The following is a 15,576-nucleotide window of genomic DNA, read 5'->3' on the forward strand; positions in this document are numbered from 1 at the left end:
GAACCTGTGCATCTGGAGCCTGTGCTCCGCAATGGGAGAGACCACAAGAGTGAGAGGCCCGCGTACTGCAAAAAAAAAAAATTGTGTATGCTTTTTTTCTGGAATAGGAGCCACAGTTGTCATCAGCTCCTCCAAGAGTCCATGTCTCCAAAAATGTTTGACAATATTTCATTTACGTCTCATTCTACAGATGAATGCATGGGAGGTCAGAGAGGTTAGGAGACTACATTAAGGCCTTGCATTTTCTTTATTCCATTATGGTGCCTGAGACATCTCACGTGCCTGACCTGTGCAGGGCTGAGAACACAGAGATGGTGTCACAGTTTGAAGAAGGAAGAGCATTGTACAGGAGCCTTAGAAGTCATCTTCTCATCTCCTAGGACCACTTGGTGTAAAATCTCTCATGCTTGTGGCAGGTTCCTCCACTTGACATGCCCCTTCTTGGTCAGTCTTCTCAAAAGTACACCATGAGCTCATTTTGTTTCATTCATCTCTGCTTAGCACAGGCCCTGGCTGGGTAAAAACCCACTGAAAGACTCCAGTGACTCCTTCGCTTTGTCTTGAAACATAGGATGTAAATGATAAGGGAGGATATTTTTCAGACAGTTGGGGGAGAAGATGGTAAATTCATGATAGAGGTAGTGCTGCCACTGGGCCTCCAGCTTTCCCATTTGGAACCTCTGAGCTATGCCCATACCCCCAGCAAATGAGATCTAGTTGACGTTGGCCTCAGGTGTCCTGTCCACCAAGTCACTAGCCAGTGTTGGAGGTATCACCATGTACTTACCTTTATTTTCATTCAGTTTTCTCCAGGCACCCATATTATATATCTAGCTTTGACTGCCGGATAGGGACTGCATAGGTTTTGGGGATGGTGGTTTTCTCATAGGACAAGTGGGTTAAAAAGTAAGCTCCAGAGACACATCTCCTGGATTTAAATCCTGACTCTGCCCCCTCTGGGTTGGAGCAGCTTTTCAGCTATCTGTGGGTCAGTTCCCTCCTCTGTAAAATATTACCTTTCTCATATGATTGTAGGGAGTTGATTCATGAAAAATGCTTAGCAGAGTGCCTGGGTCATGGTAAGTGCTCAATAAATGTTAGCTATTATTATTGCATTTCACTGATTCTCTCTTAGTTCTAGGAGGAGTGTGTTGAACATAGTAGGTCTTTAATAGTGACTTGAATAAAGTTAAATAATAATAATTTTAGAAGGTTTTTAAGGAACCTAACACCTTGGTATAAAACTAAAAATAAAGAAAGAAAGAAAATTACAAAATTGCATTTAGTGTGTGCAGGGTAACATTTTAATGAATTAAATTTTAGTTTGATGAAAGTTTCCTGTATACAAGGCCCAATCCTAGGTTCTGGGTGTCCAATTCATCTATAGGTTGCAGACTAGCTGGGGAGACAGACCATAACCAGATCATTATACAACAGAGGGATAAATGCGGGGGCAGAGATAAGTGCAGACCAGAAACTAACAAGGAGGTAGTAGTGACAGAGTGTGGTAGGCTGTCACAGAAGTGGATCAAGCCTTCCATCCACAGAGATGGGCTGTCTGCGTGGAACTGGATATCCACAAGACCAGCTTTGCAGGAAGGCTTAGCAAAATCTTTAGCATTCCTCCCCTTCAACCTCAAGAGTCTTTACCTATGTTTTTAGAGAGAAATACATTTACACTCAATATCTCAGTAATTGTTTATTTGGTCTCAGGATAAGCAGAGCTGCAAGGTAGCATTGGTGGCCTGATAAGAAACAGGCAATGGCTCAAAGGGCCAACTTCACTCTTATTTAATCTTGCAATTGTTGAATCTGATTTGCTCCCTTCAATTCTGTTTCCATCAATGCATGGGTTTATGAGCGAAAGACAACTGACGGGGGTTGGTGAACCATGCCAAGGTGATGATAATAATAACAATAGCTATCATTGTTGAGTACATCCTACACGCCAGGCACAGTTCTAAGAACTTTGTCGGGATGAATTTATAAATAACCTGACAATTAGGTATTGTTTTCATTCCCATTTTACAAAGGATAAAAGTAAGAGGTGACAAGCTCGAAAACTTACCTCATGTCATGGAGGATGCCAGAGTCCATGTCTCAAATCCCATTTGTAAAGCTTCTATCTTATTGCCTCTCTTTGCAGTCTGGGCTCACATTCACCAGGAAGCCAAACAATTCAAACTCTCTGCTACTTGAAATTCTGCATATTGGGGGATTCTTATACCAAGGCTGGCTTTCTGTTAGGGTTTAAAATCTGTTGAAGGAGTGGTCCAGGGTGATGACTGACCTTTGGTATTGCTGAATATTCAGATATGTTAGTTGATGACCTTGTCAAAGAAATACACATGTCCTATCTCGGGTGTAAAGGAGGGGGGTCATCACAAGGTGCTGATAAGGAGGGGAAGGTCTGGAATATAAAGGCTCCTGTTCCTGAGAGAGGACTGTCTTCCCCTCAACTTTAAATTATAATTTACCTCTCCACATCCTTCAGATTTAGAATTCTAACATAATAAAAGAAAATACAAGAAGGTATACTAAAATAGAGAAGAAAGATGGAGATTATACTTTTGGAGTCAAATTCTACTTACTCTCTAGGCAACTTCAAGCAAATTATTTCTATTTGTCTGAACTTTCATTTTCTCACCCATAAAAGGCATAAAAATGAGACCTTTCTCATAGAGTTGCTTTGAGGATTAAAATGAGAGAATCTATGGGCAGTGCTTCTCAGAGTACATTGTACTACTGTGCTGCTGCTACTTCTCTCTCTCTCTCTGTTAATGGTGATAACACCACTGTCACCATCCCCATCATCACCATGACCACGACCATCACCACTATCACCACCATCACCATCGCCACCATCCTCACTACTACCATCACCAAAATCACCATCACCACATCACCTTCACCACCATCAACATTATCACCACCATCAGCATCACCACCATCACCATCACCATCACTATCATCATCCCTATCACGACCACCATCATCATCACCACCACAACTATCACCATCATGACCACCACTATTATCTTCCTGTCATCATCATCATCAACATCATCATCATCACAGGTTAACATTACCCCTGACTGGCTCTTTCCTGTCTTGTACGATAAGCAGATTGCTATAGAAGGGCAGAAAGGGTCATGGAAGGAGCCCTGTGTGGGGTGTTGGGGGGATAGGGTTGTGTTTGTTCCCAAACACTGCCACTTGCAGTGATGCAGACAAGGCACTTAAAATTTCTGAGCCTCCTTTTAAAAAAAAAGTCATAGGAATAGTGTGAATTCTTGTATCATATGTATTGATGAAATAATACATTATAGAATAATAATATATATAATACACATAATATGTTATATATATATATATATATATATATATATATATATGAAATACATTATTATAACATGCATAATGAATAATACCAAGCACTGGACTTTCCAGGGTGTGGTCTCCTCACAGGAGTGTAGCTGCTTAGCTAACCAAGTATCTATAGCTGTCCATGAGGAAACAGTTGAAGTCAGAACAGATCCAGAAAACCCAGAACCTTGGAGCAGGTGCATTTTGTCAGACCAGCATCAGTGACCCTGGTCCCTATACTATTTCTTGAATTCTCACAATGAGAACCAACTAGGACAAAAAAAGAGCTTGAGATTTAGTAGTTGGTAGTTATTACCATTAATGGTAGTTTTTATACTGAGGGGATTTCATCTGAAGGCCTCTCTACCTAGCTGTTGATGTACGATCGTTTTTATCATTCGTTCAGGGTATGCTTGTGCCCTAAATGCACTGACAACTCCCTTCATCTTTCTACCTGTTTCCTTTTTGGTTTCAGCTCCTTCCGAGATCACTTTTGCCATTGATGTTGGGAATGGCCCCATAGAGCTCATAGTCCAGTCCTCTTCTCCTCTGAATGACAACCAATGGCATTATGTCCGGGCCGAGAGGAACCTCAAGGAGACCTCACTCCAGGTGGACAACCTCCCAAGGATGACCAGGGAGACCTCAGAGGAGGGCCATTTCCGGTTACAGCTCAACAGCCAGCTGTTTGTAGGTAGGGGACATCTTAAGGTGCCCTGTGTGCTAAAAACCCTACAAGACCACTGTGGAACCAGGCCCAAGGAAAATTACTATTTTAATTTAGACCTGGGAAATGATTAAAATATTTCATAGGACATTTATAATTATAAATGTAATTTCACAGATTCTTCCTTACTAGATTTATTAGCTACAACAATGGAAGATTATGTCATCTCTTAGCAAAGTTTGAGGGGGTTTCAAACTCTATTTGTATCTTTTCTCCTTGTACATATTATATTCTCAGATGTCCGGGAACCTCTATTACTTTTCATCCCCATAATCAAAACCTACTCTTAGAAAAAACGATGTATCAGCTAGTTAAACCTTATTAGAAGTTGACTTTAAGTCAGTGGGCTACCATTCACCCTTCCTAGTGATACCTGACTCCAGATAATTATTGATAACCATGTAATGAAATACGTTACAGCATCTCCAAGGGATTTAGGGCATCAGTAATATGGTGGTGGAGGGAGCTATTGGTTTTCAAACTAGGAGCTTCTTTGATACTCCCTGAAATCACATCACTTAGGCAGCTGCCTGATAACTTGCACAGAAAAGCAGCCCTGGTCCCTAAGCAGACGTCTCTCCACTGGTCATTTCCACCGTGAGACTCAGAATCAACCTTTAGATAAGTTGTTCCTCTGAACTGGCTGCCACTGCCACTGCCACTGTTCATCTGAACTGGCTGCCACAGGGCCTGGGAAGGCTCAAACATCATTCACTGAATCATTCATTCATTCCATAAGCAGTCAGTGAGCACCTAAAACAAATCATGCACCTTGCCAGATGGTGGGAATTGAAAGATGACTTGTGCAATGAAACTTCTTTTCAAATAGCTCACTCTGTGTGTGTGTGTGTGTGTGTGTGTGTGTGTGTGTGCTGTGCGAGAGAGACAAAGAGGCAGAAAGAGAGAGGGAAGAGAGAATTTAACCACATTAGTCCAGGTGGGAAACGTCCGCCTTATAGCTACAGTTTAGAAAGGATTTTTTGAAAGTAGGTTGAGCAGGGCTTATAAAGCTTTAAAGACAAATAGAGTTGTAAATGTTAGGGATATTGTATTATTATCAAAACCAAGGCACTGCTCTTACATAAAACTTGAAACTCAGATGCTTAGAACAGTAGCATAAATTAGTTCCAAAATTTGCCAGTATACCCAGATTTACTTTTCTTTCCTTATGTATTTATTTTACCAACACTCACACTACATAGCTTTACTGCTAGTAATGAAATGCCATCAGCAATCAGTGGGTGTTTCTTACTTGCTTCCTTTAAGTTTGGGTTTGTGCAACTTTTAACTCTGAGGAAATCTGTCACTAAGAACACACCAGCTAAAAGAAAAGAAGTAACAGAATCTGTAATCTCTCTTTCCAACAGGAATCATATTTCTTTCTTCATCTATCATGTTTTACCTATCCATCAGGAGCTAAGATATAAGTGATTAAAAATGATTTTATGATGAAAAAGTACTCACTTAACCTACATCAGTGATATGATTTAGTATTAAAATATTTTTTAAATTTATATTGATGTTTTCATTCTATTTAAACATCACATTTTATTGCTCTGAATAAGTTTGCTAGTCATCAATATTTAATGTCTTTTTTAGTGTAATCAATTCAAGTAGTTTGCAATTTTCATAAATTATATTCCATGCCAAAGTTTAATTTATCTTCAGGCAGTACTGATGAATCTTTCTGGCTGAAAGGTGTATATAAAGATGGAATTTTTTTAATCCCTTCATGCAAATTCCATGTACTTAAGAAATTATCATATGTGACTGCTATTAATATGTGAATATGTGACAAACTTTGTGCAAGTCGAAAGGGAAAAGAGGCAGCTGTGTTTCCTTGCGGGTTTTTATCTCTAAATGTTTCTGTTAACTGATCACAAATGCAATGAGTAAGAGCATATCTATAGGTCTGGAGAGATACCTTGCTCAAGGTGGAGCCAAGGTCAGCTGCAGCAAGAGCAGCTTCCCAATAGGCTCCATCTCAGATGGTACTCTGCTTTATTGAATTTGTCTTAATGTACTTGAAGAAGAAAAACATGCTGTTGGAGGCCATTTTACTCTGTTGGTTTGAATTTTGTTGTTTAGTGTTCAACCTGTTTAGAAGTGTCAGGTGGCCAAAAAAATTGAAGTCCCAATATTTCTAGTTTGTATGATTCAATGGTTTAAAAAAAAAAGGCCTCTACTTAGCTAGAGCAGCCAAAATGACGAATTGCATTCTCTATCATTCAGAAAATTTGAGTCACTGGATTTTTATATTTGCTAAGCAGAGAAAGATATGATTGCAGTGTGCTTTTTAAATTTTTTTTAATTAAAGTATATTTGATTTACAATGTCATGTTAATTTCAGGTGTACAACAAAGGGATTCTGTATACGTATACATATACACATTCTTTCTCAGATTCTTTTCCCACATAGGTTATTGAGTATAGTTTCCTGTGCTATACAGTAGGTCCTTGTTCATTATCTATTTTTACTGGGACAGATTGATTGTGACAGTACTTAAATATTAATTTGGATATGTCTGTCTAGATACCTTTAACCTCTGAAGGATCTTTCAATCAAAACATAGCATCGTTCAAGTATGGTAATCACTGGCATTGCTGCTGTGCTTGTGAGTGCTTCCCAAGTACCAGAAACAGGTTGAATTTTATAGAATGGATATATCTCTTAGCACTACCCCAGTCATTGGAATGTGACAAGTTGAAGTGCTGATGCCTGAGTCAATGCATGCTGGATTCCCAGAATCAATATTTTAACTTCAAGCTTTTATTTCCCTGATAGTTAGGAACAATTGCAACCATGCCATTTCACTGGTTGTATTTCTTGAATAGAGTAGGAGAAGCTTCATAACACAGAGCTTCTGAAATGCACACTTCAAGCTTGGGGTAGTTTCAGCTTTAAAACTCTTGGCAGTATCATCCCTCGCTTTGCTCTTCCCTACTAGCTTTTCAAGTCAATACGAGGAAAAGGCAAGAGAAATCCAAGAACTAGCACTTATAGCTGCAAATGAAATGAAGAAATCTGGGTAAGAACTCCAGGTCAACTGCCAACAGGCCGTGGGACCCTGGTAGAAAAACAACTAGCCTAAGTGGATTCATTGCCTTCATTATTTGCAGAATGAAATTGATGAGCCCAGTAACTGATCCCTTACAACTTGAGGATGTCCCATCTCCATCTGTATATTAAGCATGACAATCATCCTTACCCTCACCCTCATGCCCATGTGGATGTCACAGCCAGGAAATTATCTCTTTGTCCCAAATCTGACACCCCATCTTTCCAAATATGTTGCAATTATAGAATGGACATTTTGTAAAGCTGTGAGCCTGTGAGTCTCATTTTTGTGTTGCCTTACTTTCTTCTTATCTTTTTGGCCTTTTATGGACCTTTTTCTTTATTTTTTCTTTGTTTTTTGGCTCAGCTGCTTTATTTGTGTCAAAATAAACTGAAGTAACTCCCACTTAGAGCTCCTTGGGGAAAGTATTTCACTGACTTGGTAAATCATACAGTTGAAGCGATTTCCCCCCTACCCACAGTGCTGCTCCTGATTCCACACTGGTTGGGAATTATTATTACTATTTTCAGGTGAAGTGTGTCAAAAGCGAGGTCAGCAGTGAAACCAGGAAAGGTGGGTCTCATTTGCTCTCTGCCCTAACATTTCAGAAACTGCTAGAGTCTCTCTGTGGAATAGTCACTTATATTTACACTTGCGAGTGCCCCACAAGGATGGCTTTCCTGACACAAGCCAGCAGAGTTTTCTGTCTGGAAGATATACTGTGTCTCAAAGCAGAGGAAGAGATACACATCCTGTTCATGTTAAGGAAGAACTGGAAAATCACCTTTTAGCATATTTGTTACATAAAACCATTGTGCATGGAGGATGTCAATGGTGAAACAAAAAGTAAAGAAATTGTCTTTTCAGCATCCTATACATTTCTGATGATAAGTTCTGATTTACCAACAAGTTTATTTTTTCAAAGTTAATATGTCAAGTATACTTGAATCATCTTAGTAAAGAAATTAGCTTAGTAAAAATATTAATACATGATTTCTGATATTCCCCATAGTAGTTAAATAAGAGAAAGTGTCCTGATTCCTTTAAGAAGTTTTAGGAAACCTCAGAACACTAGCAGGCAAGTCCCGTGAATGCTTTGCTTCCTTGTTACCTACCAAGTGGCAGTCACTCAATGCATCTACAATGAAAAAAAAAAAAAAATGATGAAGAGCCACCTGTTCCTCATGCATTTTTTTCCCCCAACACCACTTCTGCTCCACAAAATCAGATTCTTAGAGCTTGAAAGTGCTTTGAAAGAACACTGGTTCTGTTTATTTTCAGAGAAGTGAATGATTAAATGACCCCTTCCACAAAATTTTGTCTCATCTTGAAAATGTTGAGAGTTGAGTACAATGAACCCATCCCAATAGCCCATGTTAGTATTTTCTGCCCCCTAATATTCCAAAACCCTTTTGGAAATGTTTATCTACAATCTCTTATGCTTTAATTGAAGCTCATTTCATCCTATACTGACCGCATTAGATTGGTAATGGGACATTGAAGGAGAATATACAACTTTCTTGTACAGTTTCACATTTTTAAGTTTTAATTCTGCCTTTGACAAAACATATCTCAAAGCATGCTATCTGTTTTTGAAGAAAGGTACAACATGGCATCATGTTCTCATGAAGCCCAGGGAGAAAAGCCCTGAGATTTGGACCACACAAAAACTCAACAGTAGAAGCAGTCATTCTAGTTACTCTGGCACTGCCAGTCATCAAAATCTGTAACTCAGTAAAGAAAGAAAACATTAGGACAGCACCATTCATGTGGAGCTCGGGTGATAATTATAAAACGCAATTCAAGCCAGATATTTCTGGAAAATAAAACAGCACACTCTGGATGTTCAAGGACCCAAACTGAGGGAGGTGAGAAGTTGTTGTGTCTTTTCCAAAGCCAAGGGACCATTGAGCTGATGTAATCAGGACAACCAGGGAAGCTCCAGTTTAGAAAAGAGTGGGCCCAGCCTGGCATACTGATGCTGCAACCCCACCAATAACCTGTTTCCATTTCTCCAAGGCTCTGGAAACAAAGCTGATGACTCAGAGGAGGAGGTGAGAAAGCCTTGGAGCAGAACAATGGTGGGGAAGAAGATGTAGTCAGAACTCTCTGAACATGTATTGGCAGATTTACACTCTGTTCTCATTGTGTTACCAAGTTTCTTCTGATTCAGAGAGAAAAGGATTTGGCTTCAGAGACACTTGAGTTGGGGAAGGCAATTTTGTAGAAGAGGTGAGAGATGCCATGTTTTAATTCAGCTTCCTGCTTCACCATCCATGTCTCAGGCTGAAGGGTGAGGGTCATCTCAGGCCCCTGTGTAGAGAGGCTTAGGAACCTCATAGACTCTAGGATGTGCTGCCCAGGACGCCATTCAAGAAGGCCCTGCTGCTGGGAGTGCTCTTGGAAGACAGTCTCCCTCTGTCTGCCCCTTCAGCTACTGCATCTCTTCAGGACAAGGTCCCATCCTTCCAGGGAGGTCCACAGACAATAATAACTTGAGACCAGGGTACAAAGGCACAACCATTCTGGCCCAAGGAAGCACATCTCTGATGGACTTTTCTAGCTCCAGCACTCTCTGTGGGGCTTTTCTAGACTGTCAGACCTGCGCCAGAGCTCACTCCTTTGCCCACTTCTGCTTCCTGACTCTCTGGCTCAAAAGTGTGGTTCCCAATGGTTCCCCCTGACAAACATCCTGCCCCTTTAACTTCATCTCACAGCCTGTTTGCTGGAGAACCCTACCTGAGGCACAATCACATGGATGTATTGTGCATCACACACACACACACACACATTTTTTAATCAAAGTAATTTTTTAAGAGAAATTTATTTTTCATTCCTCCCAAGAATTGACCATAAAAGAATGCCTCCTTTTCTCCCACTTTCTTCTCCAAAACACCCTTTAAATTCAATTGCTTCCTTAGAATCGAGTTTGCATTTTTTGATTCACACTCTCTTGATGGTCCTGACTCTCAAACTAGGATGGGCAACCCCACCCTTGATCTACCTGGCAGACACCTCTTCAATCATCATGTTTACAAAAGACTAAAAGTTCTGTAGATATCTTAGTATTTTATTATTATGTTATTATTATTATTAGCCCCAGTTATTGTGCACAGTGCGATTAAGGCCTTTCCATAAGTTTCATATTTTCTAATGATAAGTAACACCATTTTAACTGATCCTGGTAGTATGTGTTAAAATCTAATCTTCCAAAAGCTAAAATGAGTTTCAGGTGAATAGAAAATAAACATGAGTCAAATATTTTATTTCACTCTAATTAATAAGGAAGCCATTAAGATGTCATGATCAGTTCAGAGAGCATCTAAAAAGCTGGCATATGTACAGAGAATTTAACAACACAAAAGTTAGAATAAAGTTGTAGATTTAAATAGAAACCATTTCTCACCAGGCCATCTTTGGAGTTATCTGTTATGCTGGAAAGAAATTATCTGCATCTCCACTGGACAAATATCATCCATTTTTTGCTTTATTTCCAAGTTTCAGCTAATTTTTCTGAAAGGAGAGAGTTGCTTCCCACATTTGATGACGTATCCCTAGTCATATGGCAGCCATCACTTCCAAAAAGAAGCTGGAATAAGAAAGAACCCCAAAGTGATTACTGCATACATGCATCAGAAAGTCAGGACAATGTTAGTAGACTGGATTGTGAGAACTGTTAGCCATGAATTGCCACTGTTACTATCCCGTTAGTGAATTGTAGGCTCCTTTTGTATTTCAGGGTTTCCTGAGCTCAACTGTAAAATCACTCTAGGGCAGGTGGGACTATTAGGGAAAATTCTTAAAGCTTATAGGCTTTTACTTTATTGACTTATTTCCTTGAATGGGTCTGTGGTTCAGCTTCTGAGGGAATCTCTGTTCTCAGCAGGGCCTCCCTGGAGAAAACTAATTAGAGTGATTTCCACGGGCCCCAGCTTCCAGGAAATCCTGAAGCTGCTGTCATCTGGGCAATGACTTGGCCTGGCAGCCAGCCTGGAAGAAGCAAGTAGCTTCTCCACTGACTAGAAAAGACCTGGAGCTCCTATGATATTTCTTATCCAGTTGCTCTTGCAAGGAGGGTGATTTAAGGCTGTTTTTGATAGTGATTTTCTCAGTGATTTTTCATCTTCAGAAACAGTGGCAGAAAGAAGCAAAGTGAGGGATGACTGTGCTCTCATCTTTGTGAGATGGGAGATGGGACTCATCTGGTCAAACTGGCTCCTGTCACTATTCCAGACTCTGTGATGAGGATTATGGCAGACTTTCCTACCACATCATCTTTCTTTTTTTAAAATCATTTGACAGAACGTTTTTTTGTTTTTTAATTTTTATTTTATGATAGAGTGTAGTTGGTTTACAATGTTGTGTTAATTTCAGGTGTATGGCAAAGTGATTCAGCTATACATATAGATATATCCATTCTTTTTCAGATTCTTTTCCCCTATAGGTTATTACAGAGTATTTAGTAGAGTTCCCTGTGCTATAAAGTAGGTCCTATTGTTTATCTATTTTATATATAGTAGTGTGTATATGTTAATCCCAACACCTAATTTATCCCTCCCCCTCACATTTCCCCTTTGGTAACCATAGGTTTGTTTCCTATGTCTGTAAGTCTGTTTCTGTTTTGTAAATAAGTTCATTTGTATCATTTTTCCAGATTCCACATATAAGTGATATCATATGATATATGTCTTTCTCTTTCTGGCTTACTTCACTTAGTATGATAATCTCTAGGTCCATCCATGTTGCTGCAAATGCCTGCCCCATCATCTTGATATTCTCTCAGGGGTATCTCCAAATGAGATGCAAAGCAATAATTCAGAGGCTTCTTTAGCAAAACAGTTGGACCACTACATCAGACACCTTGAACTGTGGTGGAGCTAGTTCCCTACTGCTCCACAATTCTGTGGGCAACAGAAACAGGCACAATTCAATTGCTTGCTTGTTTCCTTCACCTCCCTCTGAATTGTAAATAATAACCAAATGGGGATTTCCTAGAACATCCATATAGTGCTCTGAATGGGCAAAATCTTGTGCCCTGCCACCATTCTGCTAAAAAGAAGGCAAATGTTTGGTTTTGGTCTGTAGTCTTGGAAAAAATAGACTTTGCAGAAAATCCATACATACTCCAACCCACCCCACAGGCACAAACATGCTGATTCTGGGAAAAGTGTTTGCTAATATCCAAATATCACATATATTAATAAAGAATTTTTAGAGATATACATAATTCTATAGCAAGGAGTTTCTTTTGAAACTTGAAATAATAAATAATTTCGTAAATGCCTCTAAAAATGATAAGCAGGATTATGCATGATATACATAATAAATGAAAATATTTATTTTGAATTATACAGTCAGTACACAAATACATGTTTGCTGTAAAATTATTCAATAATAATCTTAGGGCTCTTCTTAGAGACGACCAATATTAGCCTAGTATGACACTTTCCAGGCATCAAAGTAGTTACATACATTTAACTACCCTGAGGAAACACCATACAATGTTATTATTTGTGAATCTATTTACTTAACCAATATACTTCTGTGTATTATACCACAGCTTGCTTGCTGTATTTTTTTTTTCATTTGCTTTTTACTTAACATGTGCCATGGGAAACTTAGCATGTCAGTATAAATATCATATTATTTTAAACTTCTATATAATATTTTATCTAATATTTTTAGTTTTTGTGTCATTGTTTTGTTTGTTGTCATTTTTATGTCTTTATTGCATGTGGAATTTGTTTAAGGTTTTGAGGTAGGATTGTAATTTTATTTATTTCCCCAAATATTATTTGTCATCTCCATTTATTTCATGGTTCCTCTTTTACCTAGTTACTTGCACCTCCAGTATATATTATAAGGTTTAAAATCTCTCTGTGTAAAGAATGTGTTTCTGAATTTCCCACTCTGATTTATTTACATAGTTTTTTTCCAGGTGCTGTGCCAACATCATACTTACAGAACATATATTTTTTTAATTTTTTAAATACTTTAATAATCATTAAAGTATACATAATCATAACTTAAGCAACTGTACATTTTGATGTTTATCACAAATGAATTTTACATAACAAAAAGGAAGAAGCTGCCAGGGCAGCACAATTGCAGTCTCTACCCCAGGCAGCAGACACTGGGTACAGAACATATTTTGATCTTGATTAGGACAATCCCTCCCCTCGACCCCACAAACACACCTGATTCCTTTCCTTAACACTCTGTTAACTATTATCAACCACCTTCTTTATGGATTTTAGAATTAGCTTTTCATGTTCTATGAAAATAATTTTTCTTGAATGTTACAAATTTTCTTGGGTTATTGTTTGGGATTGTATTGCATTAAAGGAAATAATTATACATTGCTAAATTATATGGAAACATGTTCCATCTCTTTATTTATTCTTTATGAGCCAAGGTAAATTGTTATTATTTTCTTTTTTATGGTCATAGATCTTAAGTTAATTTCCAGATGTTTGGCTGCTTTTGTTGTTAAATAGGATTTTTTTCTTGCTAGCACATGGACTAATTGGTTATTGTTGCTCTATAGGACCATTATTGATTTAGTATGTTGACATTTATATCCATCCACATTCTTTTATTTTTTTTTTGCGGTATGCGGGCCTTTCACTGTTGTGGCCCCTCCCGTTGCAGAGCACAGGCTCCGGACGCAGGCTCAGTGGCCATGGCTCATGGGCCCAGGCACTCCGCGGCATGTGGGATCTTCCCGGACCGGGGCACGAACCCGCGTCCCCTGCATCGGCAGGCGGACTCTCAACCACTGTGCCACCAGGGAAGCCCATCCACATTCTTATACTTTCATTTTAATTGTAATAATTTGCCATTATTATTTTGGGGGGATATTATAGATATACAACTATGTTATATGTGCAAATAATGAAGTATTAGTAATGACTATGTATAAAGCCAAATTAAATATTTCTGGGTATAATCATCCCCCAGCTCCATTTGGAATATTTATTTTAAAATTTGGGTAAGGCCAATGATAATAATGCTTTAATGGCCCTTGATAAGTGTGGCTGAATTCTTCTTCAAAAGTTTTTCACAGCATTCATTTCTACCAAACAAACGAGGAAACAATTTCAATCTGTTGTTAACTGATTCTAAATCATCAACAAACCCTTTTCCAGTTTTCTGAGGAGACTTGGTATTCTGTTTGGGTACCACAATTTGTGGTAAGGGTTAAATCAGAAAATGCCTGTGAAATTCAATGGGTAAAAGTGCTTGATAAGAAGTAAGCTCTTAGTTCAAATTGGCTCTTACTATCACTATTTTACTTTGTAGACATCCAGTTAGTGTCACCTGCATTATTACATCGTGTGTGTTTATTGATTCCTGTATCTGGCAAAACGTAACCAGATGCATGCTTTATCCTTAAGGAAATTATGTTTTGGAATTAAAGCCTCCACTAGGATTTCTTTCTGATACCAAGATTCTGCCAGTTGAAGGGGCAGGATAAAAACAGAAGATAACTGTTGGTTAGTGCATTTGTTTTTATTCAGCATATACATGCTAAACCTGCTCCCACTTTAGAATTTGAAATCTAGATGGTAATACACCTGCACTTCACTCGACTCTTGACTTTAGGCAAAGTAGTTCATATAGAAAACAACTGCTCCAAATTCAAGAAGAGAGAGAGAATGACACCGCTTATTTTTGTGAAATGGGAGCCCAACCTGGCACATTCAACGTTGTTCCAAAGAAAGAGTTCAGCAAAGGAGTTTTGTTTGAGCATGTATGATCAAGACAGCAGGCACATATGAGAAAAACAGACGCCCTTCTTCTCTTGTTCAAGGAGGGCCCAAGGAATTGAGATGTTTCTCTGGAAGCAATGAGCATTTGTCGAGCTGACACATGGAGGTTTTCTAAGACAGGTTTAGAATGATCATGGTAACCTTTTTAAGAGTTGATTCATACTCAGTCCAAGGAATGAGCACACTTGATACCAAGGGCCAACAGAAGAGAGTCACACAAAATTGCTTCTAGTTAGGCTGGTGAACTAATGGTCTAAGAAGATAAATGCATACGTGTATATTACTAGGTGGGAGAAACCATGTAAGAGATGAGAAAAAGCAAGTAGAAGCAGCACTTAGTTGTAGTACTGACCCAAATTGTTACTGAAAGTGGAGTCTGGCTCCTCACCACTTGAAAACCAGTACTCGAGAGGCAAGGTTGATGGAAAGGAAAGGTTGCTTTATTTCAGAGACTGACAACTGGGGGAGAGGGCGGACTCATGTCCAAAGTGACAATCAGTGGGCAAGAGCTTTTAAAGGGGAGTTTCAGGGTTTTATAGGCAGAGGGAGGGACTACATGCAGAAACAGCACAGTCAGCTCTGACAGTCATCTTGAAATTGGTCATGCAGTGGTCTGATCAGTGTCATCTTGATTGTTTTGAGTACAGCTAAT

At 38.9% G+C, this 15,576-nt stretch overlaps 1 protein-coding gene across 1 annotated transcript in view; it reads left to right on the forward strand.

The window, feature by feature from the left end:
• The window catches only part of CNTNAP5 (contactin associated protein family member 5), an 884,418-nt gene that overhangs the window by 745,056 nt on the left and 123,786 nt on the right, over positions 1-15,576 (forward strand). The window contains exon 17 of the mRNA XM_007456361.1: positions 3,842-4,060. Coding sequence (XP_007456423.1) covers positions 3,842-4,060 — 219 coding nt within the window. The remainder of the gene's footprint in view (positions 1-3,841; positions 4,061-15,576) is intronic.

Source organism: Lipotes vexillifer, unplaced genomic scaffold, assembly GCF_000442215.2.
Source record: "Lipotes vexillifer unplaced genomic scaffold, Lipotes_vexillifer_v1.1 scaffold3, whole genome shotgun sequence".
Lineage (NCBI taxonomy): Eukaryota > Metazoa > Chordata > Mammalia > Artiodactyla > Lipotidae > Lipotes > Lipotes vexillifer.